The 27,786-nt window shown below is 40.5% G+C and overlaps 2 protein-coding genes across 3 annotated transcripts in view; both read left to right on the forward strand.

Moving 5' to 3' along the window:
• The first annotated feature begins 2,747 nt into the window (after positions 1-2,747).
• On the forward strand, positions 2,748-6,163 carry RANBP6 (RAN binding protein 6). 2 transcript variants are annotated; one of them, XM_049773001.1, is made up of 2 exons: positions 2,748-2,912; positions 4,028-4,098. In XM_049773001.1, the coding sequence occupies exons 1-2, from the start codon at positions 2,777-2,779 to the stop codon at positions 4,096-4,098; spliced, it is 207 nt and encodes a 68-aa protein (XP_049628958.1). In that variant the 5' UTR covers positions 2,748-2,776. The 2 variants fall into 2 exon arrangements, with proteins under 2 accessions (XP_049628958.1, XP_049628949.1); XM_049772992.1 differs by having other exon boundaries at positions 2,748-6,163.
• A 6,247-nt stretch (positions 6,164-12,410) lies between these two features.
• KIAA2026 (KIAA2026 ortholog) overlaps positions 12,411-27,786 on the forward strand; it is an 84,686-nt gene continuing 69,310 nt past the window's right edge. The window contains exon 1 of the mRNA XM_049772914.1: positions 12,411-12,970. Within this exon, the coding sequence (XP_049628871.1) occupies positions 12,411-12,970 (560 nt within the window). The remainder of the gene's footprint in view (positions 12,971-27,786) is intronic.

A 27,786-nucleotide genomic window follows, 5' to 3' on the forward strand; every position in this document is an offset into this window, starting at 1 on the left:
ATATGCAAACTCGGTGTAGATGTTAAAGTTGACCATTTTGGGGGGTCGGAGTGATAGTACAGTGGTAGGTTGTTTGCCTTGAACACACCTGACCCAGGACAGACCCAGGTTTGATCCCTGGCATCCCATATGGTTCCCTGACCCTGCCAGGAGCGATTTCTGAGTGCAGATCCAGGAGTAACCTCTGAGTGCCATTGGGTGTGGCCCTAAAACAAACAAACAAAAAGTTGACCATATTTTTGAGTTGCATTCCCCAGAAATTCTGGTTCAATAACTCAATGTTTGAGAACAAATATCTATACTTAAAAACCAGCTTTTCAAGGTATTCTGATGCAATTTGTTTTCAATCCAGAGGATAAGCAACATTGGGGAAGGGACTGGGAGATGTGGTCTACACTCAGAGATATTCAGGGGCTGCTACTCCTGATTCTGTGCTAAGGCATTACTCCTGGTAATGCTTGGGAGACCACACTGGGTGCCAGAGATTGAACCTAGATTGGCAACATGCAAGGCAAATACCTATCACTCAGGTCGCAATAAAATTTCATCTTAACTAAGCATGGTTTTGCATGTCATAGAAAGACTGGTCTGCCTATCATTTAATTCAGACATTCCCAAACTTATTTGCCCTACTGTATCCTTTTCAGAAAAACAATTACTAAGTATTCCCCTATACACACATCTTATTTAAACAAGCAAACAGAATTTTCTCCCCACCCTCACCTGCACCTTAGGCTATGATTACCCACCAGGATTGTTCCAGCCCTGTGTACCCCTGTCTCCCATCACCCACTTTTGGAAACAGTGTTATCATTAATGGAAAAACTGTGATTTTTCTATCTTTATGGCATATGTAGAAACACTTAAATTTTTTAAAGATTAGCTCACTTGGAGATATTTTAGAGATTTCCATTAAATTAAGGCCTCTGGTCATATTGTAATACCAAGAGTAATTATAGAACAATGGTATTATAAAAGAACATTGGTGTTGTATTTAGAAGAAAAGTATTTCACTCTGTTATCTTTTTGTTTTGTTTTGTTTTGGGGCCACACCCGGTAGTGCTCAGGGGTTACTCCTGGCTATCTGCTCAGAAATAGCTCCTGGCAGGCACAGGGGACAGTATGGGATCCTGGGATTGGAACCAACCACCTTAGGTCCTGGAAATGCTGCTGTGCTATCTCTCCGGCCACTAGACTGCTGTTATCTTAAACAAATACCTTACTTTCTGAATTTCTTTTTCTCATGTAAATTTAATAACCTATGCTACTAACCTAATGAACATGTATCAAGATTAAATTAAGTGTCAAAGTAAAAGTACAAAAGTAAAACCTAATAGGTGTTAGGTTTTTTGATTGTTACACTTTACCTTAGGGACATTAGTTTCTTAAAAAAAAAAATCCTAGCTACTTTCAACCAAAAAAAAAAAAACCAATACAAACATTTTGCAACTGAAGGGCCAGAATGATAAGGCTAAGATGCAGGAAAAATACAGGTTAAGATGCAGAAAGATGCAAATATGCATTTTAAAATGCTTACTTTCTATGGCAGAGCCCAGTTCTGTCCCCATCAGGGTACATCATCCTCTGACCAACACCAGGAGTGATCCCCACGCATAGAAACAAAAGTAAATCCTGAGCACAGCAGAGTGTGGTTTAAAAAGAGTGAGAAAGACAGCTAATGAAGTATGAACAGGGACCTAGAATGCTCATAAAGAAAAGTCTCGAATCCTGGTCTTTTTCTAAATAATCTTGTAGTCCTTCATTTTGTATGCTTGAGCTAAATAACTTTATATCTTTGGAACATTGCTAGATTGCCTAAATTGTAATTTTTTTCTTTTGGGGCTAGATGATTCTGACACACCAAGCATTTTTTGGGGGGAGGGGCACACCCGGTGACACTCAGGGGTTTCTCCTGGCTATGCGCTCAGAAATCGCTCCTGTTGGGGGACCATATGGGACGCAGTGAGATGGGACCGTGGTCCATCCTAGGCTAGCGCTGGTAAGGCAGACATCTTACTGCTCAGAGCCGCCGCTCTGGCCCTGACACACCAAGAATTTGAAAACAATTATTCTGCTGCATTAGGTGTTGTGGATTGCAACTGGTCTTTATTCTTTAATTGAACTTATTATTAGATAGCTTTCCTGAAATATTATTTGTCCCACACAATTCTCCAATTTAAAGTTTACAATTCACTGGTTCTTTGGATCATAATGGAGTTTCACAATCATCACAAGAGACTTTAGAATATTTTCATAGCCTAAAGAGACTCCCCCCACAGAGTTATTTCAATCTTCCCTCCCCCGCTAGCACTCCCCTCAACTATGGCAACCAATGACCTACTGTAAAAGTTTTAAATTTATAAATTAAAATTAATTTAAATTTACAATTTTAGATACCTTTATAGATCGCCTTTATAAATCTACTATATAAATTTACCTATTTAAAACATTTTGATTAAAATGCAATCGTATAATCAGTACGTGGTCATTGTGATCAGCTCCTTTCACCCAGCAGGCTTTCAAAATTAAAAAAAAAACATCATGGCACTAATAAAGATAGTTTTGCCATAAAAGAGCAAAATCGCCCAAACTCTTATTCTAATAAAATCAATGTCTGATTTTCTCCCGTCTCCTAGCCTTGCAAAAAGTAGTCCTTGCAGCTGGCGCTGGCACAGCGGCCCCACCCCTCCCCGCAGGCGCTTCTCTGACGTCACTGCTTGGAGCCGCAGACCCCCTCAACCCTCCTCCCAAGTCGCGGTTGCTTTGACAGTTCGCGATGGCCGCCACCGGGTCTGCAGGGGTGCCGGCGACGGTGTCGGGCAAACAAGAGTTTTACCAGCTATTGAAGAACCTGATCAATCCCAGCTGTATGGTGCGGAGACAAGCAGAGGAGATCTATGAAAACATCCCAGGTCTGTGTAAGACTACATTCCTCTTAGATGCCGTCCGAAATAGAAGAGCAGGTTATGAGGTGAGACAAATGGCTGCCGCACTGCTACGACGGCTTTTGTCTTCTGGGTTTGAGGAAGTCTATCCAAACCTGCCTGCTGATGTGCAGCGGGATGTCAAGATTGAGCTGATACTGGCTGTCAAGTTAGAAACACATGCCAGCATGAGGAAAAAACTCTGTGATATTTATGCTGTGCTCGCCAGGAATTTGATAGATGAGGATGGGACTAACCACTGGCCTGAAGGTCTGAAGTTCCTTATTGATGCCATCTATTCTAAAAATGTGGTTCTGTGGGAAGTGGCGCTTCACGTTTTCTGGCACTTTCCTGGGATTTTTGGGAACCAAGAGCGGCACGATTTGGATATCATCAAGCGGTTGTTGGACCAGTGTATTCAAGATCAAGAACATCCAGCAATCAGGACATTATCTGCTAGAGCAGCAGCTGCTTTTATACTTGCTAATGAGAATAACACTGCTCTTTTCAAAGACTTTGCGGACTTGCTTCCTGGAATCTTGCAGGCTGTGAATGACTCTTGCTACCAGGATGATGATTCTGTGTTAGAATCCCTTGTTGAGATCGCAGATACTGTACCTAAGTACTTGGGTCCTCATTTAGAAGCAACTCTGCAATTAAGTCTAATGTTGTGTGGTGATGCTAGGCTTAGTAATCTACAACGCCAGCTGGCTCTTGAATTAATAGTGACCTTGTCTGAAACAGCAACCCCAATGTTGCAAAAACATACGAATATTATTGCACAGGCTATTCCTCATATATTAGCAATGATGGTTGATCTACAAGATGATGAGGACTGGGTAAATGCTGATGAGTTGGAAGAAGATGATTTCGACAGCAATGCAGTTGCTGCTGAGAGTGCTTTGGACAGACTGGCTTGTGGGCTTGGTGGGAAACTTGTTCTACCAATTACTAAAGAGCATATCATGCAGATGCTTCAGAGCCATGACTGGAAATGCCGACATGCCGGATTAATGGCCTTATCAGCCATTGGAGAAGGGTGCCACCAGCAAATGGAGCCAATTCTAGATGAAACTGTTAACTCTGTTTTGCTTTTTCTTCAGGATCCTCATCCAAGGGTGAGGGCTGCAGCCTGCACTACACTTGGACAGATGGCCACAGACTTTTCACCTAACTTCCAAAAGAAGTTTCATGAAACAGTGATCGCAGCTCTGTTGCGTACCATGGAAAATCAAGGTAATCAGCGAGTGCAATCACATGCAGCTTCTGCTCTTATTATTTTTATTGAAGACTGCCCCAAGTCATTAATAGTTCTATATTTGGATGGTATGGTGAAAAATCTACATTCCATCTTGGTGATTAAGCTTCAAGAGTTGATTCGGAATGGAACTAAGTTGGCCTTGGAACAGCTTGTGACAACCATTGCCTCAGTTGCAGATACTATAGAAGAAAAATTTGTTCCATATTATGATATATTTATGCCCTCATTAAAGCATATTTTTGAGCTAGCAGTTGAGAAAGAACTCAAACTACTAAAAGGAAAAACTATTGAATGCATTAGTCATATTGGGCTTGCTGTTGGAAAGGAAAAATTCATGCAAGATGCATCAAATGTGATGCAGCTTTTGTTGAAGACTCAGTCAGACTTAAGTAATATGGAAGAGGATGACCCACAGACTTCTTACATAGTTTCTGCATGGGCTAGAATGTGTAAAATTCTTGGAAATGATTTTCAGCAATACCTTCCTCTGGTTATTGAGCCCCTTATTAAGACTGCTTCAGCTAAACCTGATGTTGCTCTCTTAGATACACAAGATGTGGAGAATATGAGTGATGATGATAGTTGGCAATTTGTAAATCTTGGAGACCAGCAAAGTTTTGGAATCAAAACTTCAGGACTTGAAGCAAAAGCAACTGCTTGTCAGATGTTGGTGTATTATGCTAAGGAGTTAAAAGAAGGATTTGTGGACTATACAGAACAAGTTGTGAAGCTAATGGTTCCTTTACTGAAATTTTATTTTCATGACAGTGTTCGAGTGGCAGCAGCAGAATCCATGCCTTTTCTCCTAGAATGTGCAAAAGTCCGTGGATCAGAGTATCTTGCACAGATATGGCAGTTTGTATGTGATCCTTTAATCAAGGCTATTAGCACTGAACCTGATACAGATGTACTCTCAGAAATAATGAGTTGTTTTGCAAAGTCTATTGAAGTAATGGGTGATGGATGTCTTAGTGATGAACACTTGGAAGAACTAGGAGAAATACTGAAAGCAAAACTTGAAGGGCACTTTAAAAACCAAGAATTAAGACAAGTTAAAAGACAGGAAGAAAACTATGACCAACAAGTTGAGATGTCTCTACAAGATGAGGATGAATGTGATGTTTATATTCTTACCAAAGTATCAGATATTTTGCACTCATTATTTAGTACTTATAAAGAAACTATTTTACCATGGTTTGAACAGCTGCTTCCACTAATTGTAAATCTAATTTGTTCTAATAGGCCATGGCCAGACAGACAGTGGGGACTGTGCATATTTGATGATATCATAGAGCACTGTAGTCCAACCTCATTTAAATATGTAGAATACTTTCGGTGGCCAATGCTGTTAAATATGCGAGATAACAACCCTGAAGTTAGGCAAGCTGCTGCTTATGGGCTGGGTGTTATGGCACAATTTGGTGGAGATGATTACCGCTCCTTATGCTCAGAAGCTGTTCCATTGCTGGTAAAAGTTATTAAGTATGCAAATTCCAAGACCAAAAAAAATGTCATTGCTACAGAGAACTGTATCTCGGCAGTAGGGAAGATTTTGAGATTTAAACCTAACTGTGTTAATGTAGATGAAATTCTTCCACACTGGTTGTCATGGCTGCCACTTCATGAGGATAAAGAAGAAGCTATTCAGACTTTGAGTTTTCTTTGTGACTTAATTGAAAGTAATCATCCAGTTGTTCTTGGTCCAAATAATTCTAATCTTCCCAAACTAATCGGTATAATTGCAGAAGGAAAAATTAATGATACTATTAACTATGAAGATCCTTGTGCCAAGCGCCTTGCAAATGTTGTACGTCAGGTGCAGACTTCTGAAGAATTATGGTTGGAGTGCATAACACAGCTTGATGATGGTCAGCAGGAAGCCTTACAGGAGTTGTTAAATTTTGCTTGAAGCACTTTACTCTCACTTGAATATCAGCTACCATGAAAGTAATTCAGTGTTGTAAAGGATTTTGTTACAATTGAGAGAATTCAATTGTATTTTGAATTTGTATTATTTCTATGTGTTTCTCCAGGATTAATCAGTGTTACAGCCTTCTGTTCAAACATCTTGCATGTTTTCTCTCTAAAACACAAAGCTCAGTGATGTCTTGGAGTGTTTGTTAACCTTTCCCCTGGTTCATGTGAAGTATATAAATTGTTGCTATTTGTCTAAATTCTTGATGTGCTGTCAAGATGTCATGATGCCTATCACAAGATGCTAAGAGTTCACAGAAACAGATTAGAGAATTTCCAGGACAACCATCTTTGGAATTTTGGGTAAAGAATATAGTAGCAGGCTTATTCCTCCTTGATAGCCCTCATTTTCATGGATACTGCAATAGAAAATTTTGAGAATACAGTGGACTTGAGGATTTTTCTCTATCATATCGTATATAATTATTTCATAGTGTCTCCTGAGACCTGGGTGAGACATATCCATATTAATGTCCCAAAGATGCTTCACTGAGAGTTAACGGAACTTTAAGATCAGCTTAACTCTATATTCAAAGCTATACATGATTCTAAAACCAGTTCTTGAAAAGGCTGTCTTATTATGCCTAAGGTAGGCAGCATGTAACATACTCAGTGTTTGACTACTAGTAAATCATCAAATCTGTGCAACTCAATCAGTGTTGTGTTTAGAGCAGAATATTGTAATGTGTGTATGTATGCCATTAATCTTTGCAAAACAATTCAGCAAATAAGCCCTAATACAAAATGAGGTTTAAATAATGCTCAGTTTTGAGGTTAATAGATTATGTTGTAGCACCAAAAAGGGAAGCAAAATTTTTCTTTATATATGAAAAATTACAATCGTCTTTTACAGCCAATGAACAATTTAGGAAGATAGTTCTCTAAATCTGGACTAATTGATTAAAATAATTAAACTAAATTGTTTAAGTTTATCAAATAATAAACTTTTTTTAGGGTAAAAAACTTCCTGTTCAGCAAATTAATGATCCAAAATGTAAGAATGATAAATGCATCTATCAGGATCTGGGGGGCTTTGAGTAATATGTATGTAAAGTACGGTATCTAGCAAATATTTAAGACCTACTAAGAATAAATAGTAGCTGATATTGCTGTTCTTTGTACCTCAACTGTGTTTTTTTATGGCTTGGGATTCATTTTTCAGTAGCATCCCTATTCAGCCTCTACCAATTCAGATGATCAGACCAACTGCTGACTGACACCTGTCCTGAATTCTTGATAAACTGGCTGTTCTAATCAACGTGGTAGACCAGTGGTTTTCAATCTGTTTACACCTGCAGACCCACATTAGTCTGGACTGGTGGTTGAAGACCAGCAATCTAGGACATTGTAGCCAGAGATAAATGATTGAGAATCTAGATATATAATTCCTCTCCATTCCCTATGTTTATTAATTTGGGCCAAAGCAAAGAACTAAGTATAGTACAGTTGATAATTTTAGGTTTCTTTAAGATTAAAATCATAGAAAGATAAGTGGAAAAATTTTACTTCAAGGTATTAATAGAAGTTTATCTTTAGGTGGTGAATTAAATGATAATTTTTATTCTCATATTTTCTAATTTATTCAAATAAAGTTTTGTTTCCTAAGTTCAAGTTACTGACCTTGTTTTGATCCTCCCCATGACCTTAGCTATAGCTAAGGCTACTTCAACTCACTCATACTTAATCTTAATATCCTTTATGATATTAAGGAGATGGGAGACAGTACAAGGGGCTGGAGTTCATGTTGGGCATCACGGGGCTCTGGATTTAATTTCCAGCACTAAGGGGAGACAAAGCAAAATAAAACACTTCTCACCCTCCCCCTGAAAAATACCTAGAAAGTCCTTGATCGGTATTTCTAGCAATTTTCAATCTTGTTATGTATGAGTGATTGAAAGAGTCACAAAATGAGACTTGTAGCTAAAAAGGAGAGAGTAGCTGTTTGTTGTGATGAGATTAAGATTCTTGGGCTATCCAGAGCTGGAACAGTGGCGCAAGTGGTAAGACATCTGCCTTGCCCATGCTAGCCTAGGACTGACTGAGGTTCGATCCCCAGCGTCCCATATGGTCCCCCAAACCAGGAGTGATTTCTGAGCGCATAGCCAGGTGTAACCCCTGAGCATCACTGGGTGTGGCCCAAGAACCAAAAACTCACCTTCCCCAAATACTTGGGCTATCAAGAAGAGCCAAATTATAGGGGGTACTGCCAAAATAGATACATTGTTGTTTAACAGCTGCTAAATATGAATAATCCTATATTCCAGTGAACTGAGGCACATCTTTATTTTTTAAATTGGTTTTAAATATTTTTTAAACACCATGGTTACAAGGTTCTTCATAATAGTTTTATTCCACAGATAAAATTGTACATGATTGAGTTACAGTCATACAATATATAACAACCTTCACAGGTGTGCATTTTCCTCCACCAATGTTCCCAGTTTCCTTGTCACCCTCCCTGATGCCCTCTTCCTTCCCACCTCTCTGCCCCTCCCCTGCCTGCTTCTGGGGCAGGCAGTTTATCCCCTCCCCTCTCTCCCACTCCTACCCCTCCCACTCTTCCTCCCTCCACTGTGGTTTGCACTATTGTCACTTTATCACTTTTCAGCACCTAGTTCTTACCCAGAGTAATCAGTTCCAACTATCACTTTTATAGTAGACCCTTCTCTATTCTAACTGCACTCTCCACTCTGTTTTTGGTTTTTGGGCCACACTGGTGATGCTCAGGGGTTACTCCTGGCTATTCACTCAGAAATCACTCCTGGCTTGGGGGACCATATGGGACGCAGGGTTTCGAACCGTGGTCTGTCCTAGGCTAGCATGCGCAAGGCAGACGCCTTACCACTTGTGCCTTCAATCTGGACCCCACTCTCCACTCTTTATGGCAAGCTTCTTACCATAGACTGGTTCTCCTAATCCTCATTTCTACTGTCTCTGGATATCATCTCCACACTGTCCTTTTATTTTTACATTCTACAGATGAGTGAGATTATTCTGTTTACCCCTTCTGAGGTACATCTTTAGATTCTAAGGAAAGAGAAAGCTCAGTAAAGCTTAATAAATTACAAATGTCTATAAAATGAGATGAGGTCTTGAAAACTTAGAAAATGTATATGTGTGGCAGGGGGAGTGTTAACCTGAAAAATAGAAATAATTTAACTATTTTACCTAAGACTGGTAAACTTATTGGACATCCCCTTCAAAAGAATTTTGAAATCTAATTAGTACTCCAAAGTTACATTAACTCTTTGAATTTGGCTTAATTAACACAAATTGCAGTATTAGGCATCAACTTGTTTAGAAGTTAAAGCTCTATAACAGAATATGCTGACAACTTGGTTAGTTACTTTAAAATGCTCAATCTCTAGAATTTGGGGGTGTCTTTAATCAAGAGTATCCCAAATGGAAAAAATGTTAGATATATTTTTCAACAGAACACAAGAAATTAACAATAACTGCCTTTTAGAACCATTAGTTCCTTTCTCCTCACATTTGAAATGTGCAAATTATGTAAAAGTTAAGTCCACCTTCTACATTAAACATTACTTTTTTGTTTGTTTTTGGCTTGAAGGACACACATACACCAACAATGCTTCAGAAACCTTAGAGAAAATTGTCAAAAAACAACACAGACCAAGTTCTCTTTTTGAATGTGCGGTCCTATTAATAGGCATACTATCAATAATTCAGCATTTTCCTTTTTTTAATATGGCCCCTTTGAAGAAAACCTTCAACTACACTTGGAATATTTGGATGAGTTTTAAATTATCAGAACTTTTCAACTATAGTTTAGGGAACACGGTTAGGATGTTACTGCACCCCACCACTGAAGTGCACTATCTCCACCACCATCCTTTTGATATCTCTTGTCTTACTACTTCAATCCCTCCATGCTTCCTCTCACGGCTTGATAGTCAGTTTTGTAATTAATTCAATGTCAAAGACTGATCATTATTTGATACCAATTGTTCAATCCTTTGTTTTGTCTCTCCCATCCAATGCTTTTTTTTGTCTTTTAGTCCAACTTTCCCTTTATTTTTACCCATTCCAAGAATGGTTTAGGTAAACACATTCCCCTTTTTTTGTTTTGTGGGTCACACCGGGCAACGCTCAGGAGTTACTCTTGGCTCTACGCTCAGAAATCACTCCTGGCAGGCTTGGGGGACCATATTTCTATTTATTTTAATAGACACAACCTTTTTTTCCCCCAAAGCAGTAACTGAACAAGGAGCGGACAGAGCACAGTCCCTCACTCGTGCTCCACTCCACACTTGATTTGATCCCCAGCATCTCCAAACAAAATTGTGGGAACATGTTAAAGCAGGGGTCTCAAACTCAATTTACCTGGAGGCCGCAGGAGGCAAAGTCGGGGTGAGGCAGGGCCGCATAAGGGATTTCGCTTACCGAATATTCGCAATAAAAAATCGCATTTGTAAGAAAAAAATCGCAAAAAATCGCATTAAATATTTGCATACCCCGAACGGAACTGCTCGGGGTATGCGAATGTTTAATGCGATTTTTTTCTTACTAATGCGATTTTTATTGCGATTATTCGGTAAGCGAATAATCGCGAATACTGCGATATTTGAAGGCCAGCCGCGGGCCACGAAGTGTTGTACGGAGGGCCGAGAGTTTGAGACCCCTGTGTTAAAGAAATTCAAGTCCTATAAATCCTGCTCTTCTTTTTCAGACCATCTTTCAATTCGTTGAGTGCTTGACCCTTCTTTTACCTTCTCTCTACACTCTTCACTTTATATTTGATAAAGGCAGTTATAGGGTGTGCAGAGAGAATGTCCATTTTTACATTAGGGCCAGGATTTAAATTTTGTGTCTTCTCGCCATTCGTTTGCTATTAATAGTTTAGCTAGCAAACCCTCCAGGGATTAATTTTAGGTTCGGGGACGACTAAGGTTCTCGCAAAAAAAAAAAGAAACCTGAGACGACCGACCGTCCCCGCAAAAACCTCCGGAGCGTCCGTGCCTCCTTAAAGGAAGTCGGGGCGGGGTGCGCTAAGAAAAGCGGCACAGGCGCTTGGCAGAGATCTCCGCTCAATCTCCTCCCCTTAAGAGTCGTCGACGAGGGGCCGGGAAGGTGGCGCTAGAGGTAAGGTGTCTGCCTTGCAAGCGCTAGCATAGGACGGACCACGGTTCGATCCCCCGGCGTCCCATATGGTCCCCCCAAGCCAGGGGTGATTTCTAAGCACATAGCCAGGAGTAACCCCTGAGCGTCAAACGGGTGTGGCCCAAAAACCAAAAAAAAAAAAAAAAAAAAGAGTCGTCGACGAACCGATGACATCATCACCCCGCGCAGCCTACCGGGTCGCGTCGCCTGGCCTTTCCGAGAGACTCGTACGTAGCGGGGCGGGCCGCGAGCCGAGAGGGGAGGCGGAGGCGGGGTCGGGCGTACGACGCTACCGCGCCTGCGCGCCGGGGATGGCGACGGAGCTTCTTTCTTCGCTTCTTTCCAGCCGTGCGCCCCGGCGGCGGGGGGGGGCCTGAGCGCCCTCCCCCTTTCCTCACGGACCCTCCCCTTCCCCCTCTCCCCCCGCAACCCAGCGGGGCTTCCTAACTGACAGTTGTCGCCGGGCCGGGTCCGCGCGCGCCGCCGCCGCCGCCGCCGCCGCCCGGGTCCCCAGCAGGTAGAGAGGGGCGGGAGGGGGTGTGAGGGAGGAGGAGCCCGAGCGGAGAGCTCGGAGCGGCCGCGGCCTAGCGCGGCGGCGGCGGCGGCGGCGGCGGGCCGCAGCCGGGAGGCCCGAGAAGGCCCCCTCCCCTCCCCTCCGCTCCCCTCCCCTCGGTTCCTGCCTCCTCGCCCCCTCCCTCGTCCTCTGGCCGGCCCGGGAGGGGGTGGGGCGCCGGGGCCGAGCTCGCCTAGGCCGGACTCGGCCGCCGCCGCGGGAGGAGGGCGAGGAGGGGAGGGAGCGGAGAGGAGGGCAGGGGACGGGAGGGGAGGGCGCCTCGGCTCTCCTCTCCGCTCTCGCCCCCTCCCCGCGCCATGTAAGCCCGCCCCGCCCGCGGCGAGCGAGCGAGCGAGCGAGAGACCCCCGCGCGCGCGCTCGGCCGGCCGCGGAGGAGAGGAGAGGCGAGGAGAGGAGAGGCGCGCCGAGGGGACAGCGAGGCCCGGCTGCGGCGGCGGCTGCGTGGCGCGGCCGGGCCTGAGGAAACAGCGGCCCCGCGCGCGCGCGCTCTTGGTCCAGCCTGGGCCTGCGCGGAGGGCGGGCGGGCGGCACGAACGAGGCGGAGAGCGCCGGGGAGATGGAGCCGGCCGGCGAGGAGGAGCGGCCGCCAGCGGCTGCGGAGGACGCGGAGGACGCGGGGCAGATGGAGGAGGCGGCGGCGTCTGCGTCTGCGTGTGCGTCTGCCTCAGGCTCAGCCTCAGCCCGCGCGAGGAGCGGCCCGGCGGCGCTGGAGCTGCCTTACGAGCTGCAGCAGGGCTACCGGATCCTGGGCGAGTTCCTGCAGGACAAGCACCGCGGCCTCACCGCCCCTTTCCTGCAGCCCTTCGGGAGCGGGGCCGAGGCGGAGGCGGAGGAGCAGGAGCAGGAGGAGGAGGAGGAGGAGAGGGAGGCGACGGCCCCGGCCCCCCGCGGCGCGGCCCGCGCCCTCCTCCCGCGGCGCGCCCGGCCGGACGTGGGTCTGCTGCAGATGGAGGCCAAGTTCGCCCGCGGCCAGTACGCGAGCATCACCGACTTCGTGGCCGACTTCAGGGCCATGCTGGAGGCGTGCTACCGCCGGCACGGCGTGGACCACTGGGTGTCCAAGCAGGGCCAGAAGCTGGAGATGATGCTGGAGCAGAAGCTGGCGCTGCTGTCACGGTGAGTGCGGACGCCGACACGCGCGCGCACGCACACACACACACACACACACACACACACGCACAGACACACACGCGCACAGACACACACGCGCGCGCACACGCCCCCTCCCGCGCACGTGTCCGACGGGGGCCGGGCCTGGGCCGGGGCGCCGCTGATAGGCGCGCGCTCGAGCTCGGAGCACCCGGGAGGAGGAGCAGCCGGCTGTGCACCAGTTGATCCCCAACTTGGAGCACCAACTCTGAGCACGAAGCCCCGGCTAGGCGACCAGGTAAAAGTTTGTTGGCGTTAACAGGTTACAGGAGAGGCGCAAAGTTTGTGCAGAAAGCTGAGCCTCAACTTTTGGTGCGTTTTTAGGCATTGCATTTGAAACACGATTTTATTTTCTTTAAGTTTTCAAAGACTAAACCATTTCCACCACTGAAACCCAAATACAATCCTATTTGTAGCCAGGTGTTTACATAAAGGTATTCATTCAAAAAAAACTAAACTAATTTTGCACCTCGTTTTCAGTCGCTTTTAAATGGGGAGCTCGTGGAAAAGCAACATTTTTTTTCTCGAAATGCAAAAGAACTCGTTTGATTGCAGACTAGTGGTTTAGGGAGTGTTGGTAGATAGTGAACTCTCGCTTACCACTGATAATTTCTCTCAGCTTTATGGAATAACGGAATTTGAGCAAAAAGAGAAATTACTCCTTGGCAGCTTTTATTTGGCGATTGGGGTGGGTTTGGGAGCCACACCTGTGGCTCTGTGCTCAGGGATCACTTCTGGTGGAACTCTGGGGACCCAAATGCGATGGAATAGAATCCGCATTGGGCACAGACAGCATTTTTTAATGAGTGTAGGCCAGAAATGATAGGCAGGTTATTTGGCACCGTGATCTGGTGTACTCTATCTACAGGTACAAACTCAGCACTTTCTTAACAAGTAAAAGCACAAGAGGATACTAAGATAAAATAATGTTAAAATCACATAATTTATATGAGCCTAATAGCATGGAATTTCTTAAAGAATTGAATGGTGCAAGTGCTTTTTGAAGTGGAATCAGTTGCTTCTACTAGCCGAGGGAACTTTGTCAAATTACTTTTCCTTTTTGGCCACAGTTTTCTCATCTGTAAAATAGAGATAACAGTACTGATCTCATGGATCTTTGTAGGAGAAAATGAGCTAATGTAATGTCAACAATGCCAGTCTCATGGTTAACCCACTATATGTGTTCATCATTATAGTAGTAACTGTTGAATAAATTAAACATTTTACACTTGTGACATGGCATTGTGTTAATACTTCGATGGAGCAGCTCCTGAAAAGTTTTGTTAATTTGTTTTCTCTAGTTCAAAAATATTTTAATCTGTTGAAAACAACTAACTACTGTTTTACTCATTGGCAGATCAATATTCAAACTAAGAACCTCTTTTTTAAGTCCTTTTATCAAGACTAAAATGGTAGTAATAGTGAGTAGGGCATTTGCCTAGCTCACCCCGGTTCCATTCCTTGCACCCCCAGATGGCCCGCCAGAAGTGCTTGAGCACAGAACCAGAAGTAAACCCTGAACACTGCCAAACGTGCCCCCGCCAAACAAAACAAGAAAAAAACAAATTTTTATCAAGCAGAATTATTTGGTAGTAAAATAATCAATTCAAAATTTGCTTTTGGGACAAAGCACAAAGCTTCTTTGCTGCTTAGTGTGTGACAGTGGCTGTGACTCTGCTTTAAATTCTGGCATCACATTTTGTTCTCTGAGCACTGATCTAGGTGTAGCCCCAAATAGATTTTTCTTTGTAAATTCCTGTGAGTACTATATTTGGTGACATTATTTTGTGTAGTGTTTGTGTTCATAGTGCTTTATAGGTATGACTTAAAAATCAATCTATTCATGTCATTAATCTTTAGTAAAACATACTGTAAATTTATATTTTAAGGTTTGAGACACGTTAAGAACTATTGTTTGTTATATTAGGCCTCCGTGTTTGGTATAGAAACAAATTAATGTGGCCAAAAAATAGATACTAACAAGTATCATAAAGGTTTAGATGAATTCCGGTGTTTTTAAAGACTTTGTTTATGTAATAAATATGTCTTGGTTCCTACAAGGAAAACTATTTTCTATAAAAGTAAATTTCTGAATGTTTAAAATCCTTCCCTGTAGTTAATACTTAGAATACAGATTATCCATATGATCTAATAGCATTCATATTTAAAAGTGGAACTTGTCTATTGTTTACAATATAGACACGATGAAGTGCTTTATTTGAGCAAAAATGAACTCTTGGATTTTTTTTTTCTTTTTTGGTTTTTGGGCCACACTCTGATGCTCAGGGATTTCCTGGCTATGCACTCAGAAATCACTCCTGGCTTGGGGAAACCAGGTCTGTCCTGAGTCAGCTGCATGCAAGGCAAAGGCCCTACCACTGTGCTATCGCTCTGGTCCCAAACTCTTGGGTTTTATAGTAAAAAGTATATTGATGGTTTCAAACAGACCATTCAAAAAAAATTTTTTTTGCCCCTCCTCACATTGTTAGGGTATCAAATTTGGGACTCTTGCATACAAAGCATATGCTCCAGCCTTTGAACTTTCTCCCTAGTTTCTCAAACCAATTTTGAATTTTTTATGTATTTTGAATGTTTATCTATTTAGCCCAAGTAGTAAACATATTTAAATAATAGTTTGCAAAAACACACTTGTAAATACTAGGAATCTACTTTTTCTTTTTATGCTTTCCAAGATACAAACTCAGTACTAAAATATAACTAAGAGTTGAGTAAACACAACTTTCAGAAAGCGTAGGTTACAACTATTGTTTATCCTAATGGGGTGTGTTGATGTTTTGGAGTAATAGACAGTAGTAGTCTTGTCTGTGAATATGATTTTAGCAAATCATATTCATTAACAATCATATATGATTGAGGAACCGTAAATGGTATGTGATACTTCAGTAGTACAAAACAGTCACCTAGGTATTCTCATTTATGTTTTCTTTTGTCTTCTGGTCTTCATTGAAAAGTATAAAGTTAGCTTTTCACTTTTTGTGGGGAGTGATTTGGGGCCAAATTCAGAGGTGCTCAGGGCTTAACTCCTGGCTCTGCCCAATGTGTTTATTCCTTTATTATTTTTTTATTTTTTATTTTTGGGCCACACCCGGTAATGCTTGGGGTTACTCCTGACTGTATGTTCAGAAATTGTTCCTGTTTACCCTTTCTCCTCCTAAAGGAAAATTAATAACACCTAGACGGACTCCTCCTAGTTCCTTTTCTTTCTTTCTTTCTTCTCCTTTTGCTTTTGTTTTTCTTTTTCTTTCCCTTATCTTTTCATATATCTCCAACAGAACCACATTACTGGAATCATCTTGTTCAGCCTCACAATTTGAGGGGGGAAAAAATGAATGGTACCAAGACCAGACAGTTGAATGAACATTTAGTGGAAATAAAAAATGATCAGACTTGAACACCAAACCCATAGTCAATGACAACAGAATCAATACACAATTTACAACAAGTTGTACAAGTGGGGAACAGTTACACTAGCATTATGGGGGTTAAAGGAGGGAGATATGGGATGCAGGCTGGGAACAGGGGTAGAGGGAAGACAACACTAGTGGTGGGAATGCCTCTCATTCATTGCACTATGTGCCTTAAATATTTCTGTGAAATAATTGTAATTCACTTTGACTACAATAAAATTAAAAAAAATGAAATCATTTCTGGCTTGGGGAACATATTGGACACTGGGGATTGAACCCAGGTCTGCATGCAAGGCAAGCGCCCTACCTCTGTGCTGTTGCTCTGGCCCCCATATCTGGTGCTGGGGATCAAACTGAGATGGCTATGTATAATAAGCCCAGTACCTTAACCCCTGTATTATGTCTCTGTTCCTAAATTAGTTTGCTTAAAATATTTTTTACTATTTTTGTGTAGTGTTTTTCAACCTTTTTGTGCAAAGGCACACCACCATTAGAAAATGTTAAAAAAAATTAACTCTGTGCCTATATTGACTATATATATAGCAATTCTCTTGAATAGAAATCAAACACAAAGAAATTATTTTATAATTACTTTATTATGAATAATAAAGTATTTTATAATTGTTCATATTTCAGTTTACTTACTCATTGCGAAACCTGGGCCTGTTTGGCTGAACACAAAGCTGATATTCTTGCAGGAATCGAAGACGTAGCTCTTCGTCAGCAGCTTTCAGTCTCTCTCTGTCTTTAGTTTTTATAGTCTGTAACATGCGCTTTGGCTCACAAATTGACCAATCATGCCGAAGCCACGTGTTAAGGATGAAATTGGAATTTTTCCCACGGCACACTAGAGTGCCACGGCACAGTGGTTGAAAAACGCTGTGGTACAGGGATGGAACTGAGGAACTCATCCCAACAGACTTGAGTTACATCCCTGATCCCATTGAATTAGCTCGTATTATCAAATTTATTTAAGGAGGTCCTTCATAGGTAGAGTTTATTTGTATACTACTAGACCTTCTCCTGAGCAGAAGAATACCTTGTGTGGGAGCAGGGCAATAGCACAGTGGGTAGCCTTGCATGTGGCTGATCCTGTTCAATCCTTGACATCCTATATAGTTCCTACCAGGAATGATTTCTGAGTGCAGAGCCAGGAATAATCCCTGATTACTTCTGGATGTGTCCAGAAACCTAAAACCAGAAAGATGAAGAGTTTTTTTTTTGTTGTTGTTTGTTTGTTTTGGTTGTTTTTTTTTTTTTTTTGGCCACACCTGCCAGCGCTCAGGGGTTACTCCTGGCTCTGCACTCAGAAATTGCTTCTGGCAGGCTCCGGGTTCATATGAGATGCCTGGAACGAACCACTGTCCATCCTGAGTTGACCACATGCAAGGCAAACGCTCTACCGCTGTGCAGTTTCTCTGGCCCCAAGTTTTTTTTTTTCTTTAATAAATAAAAATTTTAAATGAATTGCCATGAGATACTCAGTTATCAAGTTGTTCATGATTGAGTTTCAGTTATACAGTGTCCAACACACTTCACCAGTGCACATTTCATACCATTAATGTTCCCAGTTTCTCCTCCAGCTCTCTCCTCTGCCTGCCACTATGGCAGACTCTGTCTCTCTCTTTCTTTTTCCTCTCTCTCTTTCGTCCTCCCCCTTCCCCCCTTTTTGCCTAGAAAATGGTTTCTTAAATTACAATTAAAGATGGAATGAAGAAATAGTGTACCATGTAGAGTGCTTGAGTTACCAGAAGCCCTTCCAGGTTTGATTTTTGCCATGTGGTCCTCTGAGCACTGCGAGGAATCATTCCTGACTAAAGAGCAGGGTGTAAGCCTACTTCCCCCGGTTGTTGCCCCAAAACAAATCAGAAAACAAAAGTACAATTAAAACTAAAGATTTTGTAATCCCCCTCCCTTTTTTTAAGTTATAGAGTAGAGGGATGAAACTGCAAAAGCATCATGAAGTCAGGTGTACCAGTAGTTAACTGAAATACAAATACATTTCATAATCCAGTTTAAATTCTCTCCACATTAAACATTATTGACTTTCTCAAGTTGAAAACTCAAAAATAAAGTGGATATTTTCACAGAATGCTTCTTTTTTCTTAGTATTTAACTGTCTCCTCCTTACTGGGTTTTATAATTTCTTTTTAATGTAAACCTGATGATGAATTTGAACTTACCATTTATTCAAACTGTAGAATGTTAGAGCTTAATATTTCACCTGGCTTTATTATAGTTTTATCTTTTTTAAAAAAAAACTTTAGAGAAATTTTAGAAAGTAACTGCAGTGATGAAAGGGGAAGGATTTTTTTTATTAATATCTTTAAACACCTTGATTACAAATATGATTGTAGTTGGGCTTCAGTCATGTAAAGAACACCCTCCTTCACCAGTGCAACATTCCCAACACCAATGTTCCAAATCTCCCTCCTCCTGACCCCACCCCCACCTGTACTCTAAACAGGCTTTCCACTTTCCTCATTCATTCACAGAGGGGAAGGATTTTTATTGATTGTAAAATTGTTGAGTATCAAATTAGGACTGTGGGGTCAGTTTCTTTTCCCTAAAAGTTTAAAGATATATACATGTAAATAAAAGGTAAAATGTATAAAATCTTGATTCGTTGTCAGAACTTTTAAAATTTAGATACTATTTGTAAAAACACCCCAAATTATTGATACTGCATTTTCCGGCGTATAAGACAACTTTTGAAACAAAAAAAAGGTCAACCGAAAATTGTCTGAATATAGCCACAAAACGAATTTTCCAACTCGATCCTGCACCAATCACTGCAAGGCTGCTCAGATCGCCTCTCTAACTCAGCTAATCCAAGCAGGCTTTTTATGCATGCAAATTAGACAATGTTCTGGACCCGAATCTACACTGTAAAGAGCCTGCTCAGATTGGCCAGAGTCAGAGAGGAAGTCTATTACAGTATAACCTTTGAATCTTTGCTTGTTGTGATTGGCTCACTGTGGTACATACAGTTGCAGCACAGGAACATCTGCAACTGTATCTGTCTGATACAGCGAATATAGGCCTAAACCTATGTTTTAACTGCAAAATTAGGGGTTGTCTTATACACCGGCAAATACGGTATGCTTAGTTGTATCTTATGATTTCTTTCCCCAGTAGTATCTAAAAGATTTAAAACTGGTATGGGAGGACATTTCTCTCTGGGAGGTAGAGGGGCAGTGGACATACCACAGCAGACCTCAAGATTTGCTCCAGGCTCTGCTCAGGGAACTCTCCTGGCAGTGTTTGGGGGCCATAATTGCTTTGGGAGGTTTGATGGCTTTCCATTGTTCAACTTATGAAATAACCATATTCCAAGTTGATGGCATACTTTAAAAGTATTGTGATAATTGTTAGAAACTGTTTGGGGAATGCAGAAGGTTGAAAACTGTTGGGAAGGGAGCTAGGATTAATCTAACAGTTCATTAGATTTTATGCAAAATGTTGTAGACGCAGTGGTCCTCAAACTTTAAACAGGGCCAGTTCGTTGTCCCTCAGGTTGTTGGTGGGCCAGACTATTGTAAAATATAAAAACTATGAACAAATTTCTATGCACACTGCATATGTCTTATTTTGAAATGAAGAAACAAAATAGGAACAAATACAATACGTGGCCCGCGGGCAGTAGGTTGAGGACCACTGTTGTAGAGGGTGGGAGATTGATATGTAAAGCTGAATTCATATAAAGTTAATTGAACTATGACAAGTTGTATGTGAGGCTCCTTTGTAGGTAGTAGGTAAACAGAATAAAAAAAATTTAAAGATGTGATGGCAGGGAAACATAGTATTCCATAGCAGTGTATACCTGGGATTTGAACGTAGGTTGTCGAGGGCCTGTAATGACATAGGCATAGCAAAAGAGTCTGGAATTAGTTAATGGTGGTCCTTGAATGCTTGCTAAGAATTTAGAGTGATAGTGTAAATCCATCACAAAGTTTATGAAGAAATTATCATTTTTAAACAAGTATTTTGAAGTTTGATGGATGAAATGAGTTAATTCTATTAAGAGAAAATAATCAGGAAGTTGCACGAGGATTCAAATGATTCAGCAGGTAAGAAGAAGATGATGTGCAAAATGAATTTGAGCTGAGATAATGGTGAGGCTAAAGAAAAAAAAGATAGGAAACAGACGTGAAGCCGGGAAGTATTCAAAGATTGCATATGGAGCTCAAGATAGTGACTACTCGGACTTGAAAGATTGGAAATTAGCTTGCAGAACGATGAAGGAAGAAATGGGAGTAATCGGGGGCTGGAGTGATAGTATAGTCTTGCTGGCCTGGATCAAACTCTGGCACTCCATGTGCTGCCAGAATTAATTCTTTACTGTTATGTTCTCCATTTTCTATAATCATATTTCTTTTACAAAAAGTAAAATTAAAAGTAAATTATTAATGAACTATGTTAGGTTAAAAAATATCTGGCATCAAAGTTGTAAGACAATTTTACCTTTTTGTTAAATGTTGTAGCTCAGTAATAGTGGAATTTGTTTATTTGATTTTTTGGCTACTCCCAGTGGTGCTTGGGGATTACATTCTGGTCTCCTGCACGCTAAGGGTGCAGTCCCCCAAGCACTGCCAGAATTCCTGTGTGCAGAGCCAGAAGCAATCCCTAAGCACAACCCAGTGTGGCCCAAACAAACAAATGAGCACAAAACAACTACAACAAAGGAGTAAATAAGGTTGCTGAAGGAAGAGTCTAGTAAAACTACAGGAGGACTGGAGGAAGAACTTCTCTGACGATTAACTTTCTTCAATCCAGTAAAATGAACAACTTGAGGGCTGTGATTAAAATGGATATAATGTATATCAAAGCTGAAGTGGCAATTGAGAAGAAGCAATTAAAGAATCTAGAGTACTGTTCAGTGGGTAGGGCATTGTCTTGTACACAGCCAATACAGATATAGATATGATCTCCAGCACCTCCTTTGGCCCACAAACCAAGGCGGGGACTCCTGGGCATGGAATCTGGAGTAAGCTCCAAGCACAATTGAATGTGGTTTGCTCCAAGCAAACAGAGTTTATCCTATTTGGAATATAATAAGTTTATACACCTTCTTTTAAGAGGTCTTTATCTAATTTGAATGTTGCTTGAAAATGATTTAGATTATATGCAGTAAAAATACTCTTTTGGGGCCCGGGGAGATAGCACAGCGGCGTTTGCCTTGCAAGCAGCCGATCCAGGACCAAAGGTGGTTGGTTTGAATCCCAGTGTTCCATATGGTCCCCCATGCCTGCCAGGAGTTATTTCTGAGCAGACAGCCAGGAGTAACCCCTGAGCACTGCCAGGTGTGGCCCAAAAAAACAAAACAAAACAAAACAAAAAAATTCTTTTGGATCTGAAGCTTGCTGTATAGTAAATTCCTCATTTTTGTTTGTGTCCTTGTACTGTTTCTAAGGAAAAACTAGAGTGAAAGGAAAAACATTTTTGGAGAGAAACTGAGTCTGTTTCATAATTTTATTTCAGCTTTTAAATCATCCCTAGGCTATCTTCATAAAAGAACTAATAATAGATAGTTTTATTTCTAAGACTGAATAATAATCTTTAAAATGCATATTAAATCACTAGTGGTTATTTTTCATTCTTGTAATTGGGAAAGGCTAATAAGTCCCTATGGTAGTATTATCTGTCACCAAGCTGTTATTTTATCTTCCACTGGGGATCTATGAATATTTTATAGAATTAATGGTGCTTAAAAGACAAGCTACTAACTTTATACACTCTGAAAAAAGGGTTTAAGAAAAACAACAAAGTGTTAATTAATAGTGGTTATTGCTTAGTAGAAAGATCCTAAGTATTTTTGATTTTCTTTTACTGTAATGTCCTCTATTTTCTATAGTCATATGTCTTTTCAAAAAGAAATTTAAAAGGAAATTAATAAACTATATAAGGTTAAAATTTTCATCTAGCATCAAAGTTGTAAGACAATTACCTTTTTTAAAAATGTTATAACTCAGTAATATAATAGTGGTATTTGTTTATTTGATTTTTGTCTTTTCCCAGTGGTGCTTGGAGATTAAATTCTGGTCTTCTGCATGCAAAGGATGCACTCGGTGGGTGATTTTTTTATTTTTTCCTCTTTTTATTTTTTTCGTGGTAGCCACATGTAATTGTTTAAATTTTTTTGTAATACTACTCAAAAATAAAATCTATAGGAGTTTTTTTGGTACTATTTTAAGGACTTGGAATAGTGAATACTAAGAACTTTCTCCAAACTTCCATATTTTAGAAAGCTTTTAGGTATAGTTACCTGATTTTATTTCAAACAAAATTCTAGTAGTTGCTTTTAAATTTTTTAAAGTTTATATTCTGGGAATTTAGATTGTTTTTTGTTTTTTGTTTTTTGTTTTTTTTTTTGGTGTGGGGGGGGTCACACCCAGCAGTGCTCAAAGGTTACTCCTGGCCCTATGCTCAGAAATCGCTCCTGGCAGGCTCGGGGGACCTTATGGGATGCCGGGATTTGAACCACTGTCCTTCTGCGTCTAAGGCAAACGCCTTACCGCTGTGCCATCTCTCTGGCCCATTTATTTATTTATTTATTTTTATTAATTTATTTTTGTTTTTTAGGCCACACTAGGGTTACTTTTGGCTCTGTACTCAGAAATCACTCCTGCCAGGCTTGGGGAACCAGATTTGATGTCGGCGATCAGACCCAGGCCTGTCCTGTTCAGCTGCGAGTAAGGCAAATGTCCTACTGCTATGCTATCACTCCGGCCCCTTGTTCATTTCATTTTTTTTTCTTTCAGAAAATAATTTTTTTTAAATAATGTCTTTATTTAAGCACCATAATTACATGTTTGTAGTTGGGTTCTCTTGTTCATTTCTTTTTGTTTTGTTTTGTTTTATGGCCACACCCTGTGATGCTCAGAGGTTATTCCTGGCTATGCACTCAGAAATTGCTCCTGGTTTGGGGACCATATGGGATGCTGGGGATCGAACTCAAGTCCATCCTGGATCAGCCACGTGCAAGGCAAAAACACCCTACCATTGTGCTACTGCTCCGGCCCCTCTTGTTTATTTCTTTATAGGTATCTCACTAACTGGTCAAAAATTTATAACAGATATATGATTAAAAATAGCTTGCCTATAAATCGTTGTTATACTTTATTTTCTATTTATTTATTATTATTATTTTTGTGTTTTTGGTGTGTGTGTGTGTGTGTGTGTGTTTTGCCACACCTGGTGACGATCAGGGGTTACTCCTGGCTATGTGCTCAGATATCGCTCCTGGCTTGGGGGACCGTATGGGACGCTGGGGGATCTAACAGTGGTCCGTTGCGCCACAGCTCCGGCCCCTTTGTTATATTTTATAAATATTTACCATTATTGCTTTCGTGTGCAAGTTGAAGCTTTTTAAGTTAGTGAAAAGAATTGTAGTCTAGGACCAAAGACATAATACAGTGGATTGGGCATTTGCCTTGCATGTGGTGGACCCAGGTTCGATCCCTGGTCCCCAAGCACTGACAAGAATAATTGTTGAATACAAAGCTAGTAGCAGTAACCTCTGGGCATCATTTGGTGTTGCTTCAAAACAAAACAAAAATCCTGTGATCTGAATACTCAGTCATAAGAAAAGGCTAAATCATGCAATTTACTGCTATGTGTAGTTGGAATTCTAGGGTATAATACTGAGTGAAGTCAGCCAAAGGAGAGCAACAGATATAGAATGATCTCTTAATATGTGAGATATGAAGAAGCATGGAAAGGGAACAACAGAATTTGAGAATTGGTGTATAGAATTGGAGATTACCATGGTTGTGAGAGTTGTATATATTGGGAGGGGGAAGTTGAGAGGTATGTGTGAGTGAAGGACCCTGAGATCATTCCCCTAAAAGGGAAACTAGTGGGTGTTGTGTTGGAAAGTTGTATGCAGTCATTGATGGTATTATAAAATTGTAAAATCACCAAAATCAAATGACCAAATAAAATCACCAAAATCAAATCAAACAATTCTTCCAAGATAAAATACAATTATTGTTGTTGTTATGATTATGGTCACAGCTGGTGATGCTTCGAGCTTATTCCTAGCATTGCATTCTGAAGTTATTTATGGTGGTGTAGTTATATTTTTGTGGACCATATGCTCAGTATCAAACCCAGGATGGCCATGTGCAGGCAAGCAACTACCCTCTGAACTATCTCTCTACACCAAATAAATGTACGTTATTTACCACATGAAGTATTTGGGGATGGTTTCTCAAGTTTTTTGGTGGGTCATAGCCAAGGGTGCTGAGAGCCTACTCCCGGCTCTGTATTTAGGGGGTCATTCCTGGTGCTGCTCGTCAAGGGAACATAATGTGGTGCCAGGGATCAAACTTGAATCAGCTGTGTCATACCTATTGTACTATCTCTCCAGCACTGGGGATCATCTCTTTATATATATAGTGTCTTCCTTCTCTTACATCTCATTTGTTATAGTTTTTTTTTTTTTTTTGTCAGATGTTAACATTCCAGTTTATAATAAATTTTGGCTGCAAAAGCTTTTAAAGTGAACAGTTTTTTTTTTCTGCCACACCCGTTTGATGCTCAGGGGTTACTCCTAGCTAAGCACTCAGAAATTGCCCTTGGCTTGTGGGGACCATATGGGACGCCAGGGGATTGAACCACGGTCCTTCCTTGGCTACGCTTGCAAGGCAGACACTTTACCTCTAGCGCCACCTCACCAGCCCCAATAGATAGAAATTCTAACGGTCATTTTTTTTTTTAAGTTTTTGGTATAGTATATGCCTCTCAAAGGGTGTTTCCCAGATCTACTAGCATTAGAATGGTGTTAAAAATATAGATTTGTTGGCTGGAAAAAATGGATTCTCTAATTGGTATGTATGGGTGGTTGGAGAAAAGGGAGAAGCAGATTCATATTCTTATTTTTCAGATGGAATACAATTTGAAGACAGTAACTGGGTATAAATGAGGTTAATATTGGGGGTGATGAGTAGACATGGCTCAAGGTGTTTACATTACTCCTTTGAAAATCATTCAGAATATTTTCAAGTTTTGAGTTTGTCAGCTTTACACAAAGCAATTGCTACTTCTAGGTTGGCTTTTACATTATTTTAGTAGCTACTATAACAAAAAAGCAACAGAATATTTGAATCTCCCATGTTCCTATTATCCAGTTCCCTCCCAATAATATTTATTCATGACTTATTTTACCTGATTTATACCTTCTTTTATATTTAAAAGAATGTTTGTCTTTCCATTTTCATTGAGTTACTGTGATTTATAGTACTTTTAGTGACAGTTTATGCATACATCATTTCAATACCACATCCACTCCTTTCTCCACCCAATGTCCTGGGCTCCTCACACTCACCCCTTAGCCCCAGGTAAACACAATTCTGTAGTAAAATTCTCCAGTTCTGGTCCCTTTGACTTTGTAATTCTCTTACTATGTTTCTTTATAATATTTCAATGCTTTTTATATTTCATGAGAATATAAATTTTATGTTATCATGTAGAGATGAATAAAGCTAAACTGAAATTCCATAAAATTGTGAATGATGGTATGCTGGCAAAATACTATTTTCAAAAACTATCTTTAATATTTACATACTATTACATTTTAAAATTATCATAACTTTGATAAATGCTTCAAATAAACAATTTAGCAAGAGTGAGGAAAGGACAATTTAAAAATATGAAGGAAAATATGAATATATTTATAAAAGTATAAAAATATTTCATTTTTTAAGTTTAATGTTGGTTTTTATTTTAGAAAATTTTATATGTTAATGAGCAAAGAAAAAAAATTTACATTTATAGATATTAAAAAATAGTACAGATGGCAGAATGCTTGCATTATATGTGGCTGATCCAGGTTTGTTATTTGGTGCCCTATATGGTCCCCCAAACACTGCCAGATGTGATCCCTGAGCGTTGAATCAGGTACCACTAGATGTGGCTCAATAATGAAACTTTAAAAAAAAATTACCAGGATTAGAGTTACATAGTACAGCACTTAAACATGGCTGACCTGGGTTCAATTCCTGCCACTGCATATGATCCCCTGGAACAACTGGGAATGATTTCTAAGTGCTAAACCCTGAGCACCAGTGGGTGTGGCTCAAAAAGCAAAATATAAATAAATAAACATGAATAGATGATATAGAACATTCAGATTAAATAAAACACTTAATTCAGTATTTTCTTAATATCCTTGATAGCAGATTCTATAAATGTTTCATTTGAAATTCAGAGATAAGGATTGAATTATATTTAAAATATAATTAGAGGACTGAGCATGTGGCTCATTTGTTAAACACTTGCTTTTTATGTGTGAGGCCCTGGGTTTGTTCCCCAGAACAGAAAATAGATAATAAAACTTAACTATAATATTTTATGTCAATAGCATAGTTCTTAATAGCGAATATTAACATGTGTTTATATATATATGTGTGTGTGTGCATAAATATATATATATATATATTCTTTTTTTTTTTTTTTTGGTGTTTGGGTAACCACCTGGCAGCGCTCAGGGGTTACTCCTGGCTCTATGCTCAGAAATCGCTCTTGGCAGGCTCAGGGGACCATATGGGATGCTGGGATTCAAACCACTGACCTTCTGCATGCAAGGCAAATGCCCTACCTTCCTTCATGCTATCTCTCTGGCCCCATGTTTATATTTCAATTTTAAGTATTGTAGTTGAAAATATTATACTGTTTGAATCAGGGTTCACTGGTTCATGTCTGTTAATTTATAGATTTCCTTTTTACTTCCTTCTGCTTCCTCTCATCCCTCAACTTGTACTGATTTTGTTGGGGGAATTTCATTGGTTTGGAGTTTCCTGTTGTACTGGAATTTACTTAGGGAATTCCTTTCTTTAGTCTTACATATTTTCTATAAGGTGGTAATTGGATCTAAAAGCTGCATCAAAATCAGCATCATTTCAAACTCATTAAATTCGTATCTTGAAATATTATGAAGAACCTTTGTGGGTTTTTTTTTTTGTTGTTGTTTTGTTTTTTAATTTTTATTATGGCCAGAGTGAGTTACAAATCTTTCACAATATATGTAAGGTACATAGTGATAATGAATAAGGGGAATTCCCACCACCAGTGTTGTCCTCCCTCTACCCCTTTTCCCAGCATGCATCCCACTTCTCCCTCCTTTACCCCCCAGGATGCTAGTGGAACTGGTCCCTACTTAACAGCTTGTTGTAGATTGGGTATTGATTCTGTTGTCGTTGACTTTGGGTTTGGTGTTCAAGTCTTATCATTTTTTTATTTCCACTAAATGTTCATATGACTGTCTAGTCCTGGTACCGTCCATATTTCCCACTCAAATTATGAGACTGAGCAAGATGATTTCAGTGATGTGGTTCTGTTGGAAGTATAAGAAAT

Source organism: Suncus etruscus, chromosome 1 (genome assembly GCF_024139225.1).
Source record: "Suncus etruscus isolate mSunEtr1 chromosome 1, mSunEtr1.pri.cur, whole genome shotgun sequence".
Taxonomy (NCBI): domain Eukaryota; kingdom Metazoa; phylum Chordata; class Mammalia; order Eulipotyphla; family Soricidae; genus Suncus; species Suncus etruscus.

Excerpts from the sequence above, each read along its gene's own strand:
- RANBP6 (XM_049772992.1), top strand. The coding sequence starts at position 2,777 with ATGGCCGCCACCGGGTCTGCAGGGGTGCCGGCGACGGTGTCGGGCAAA.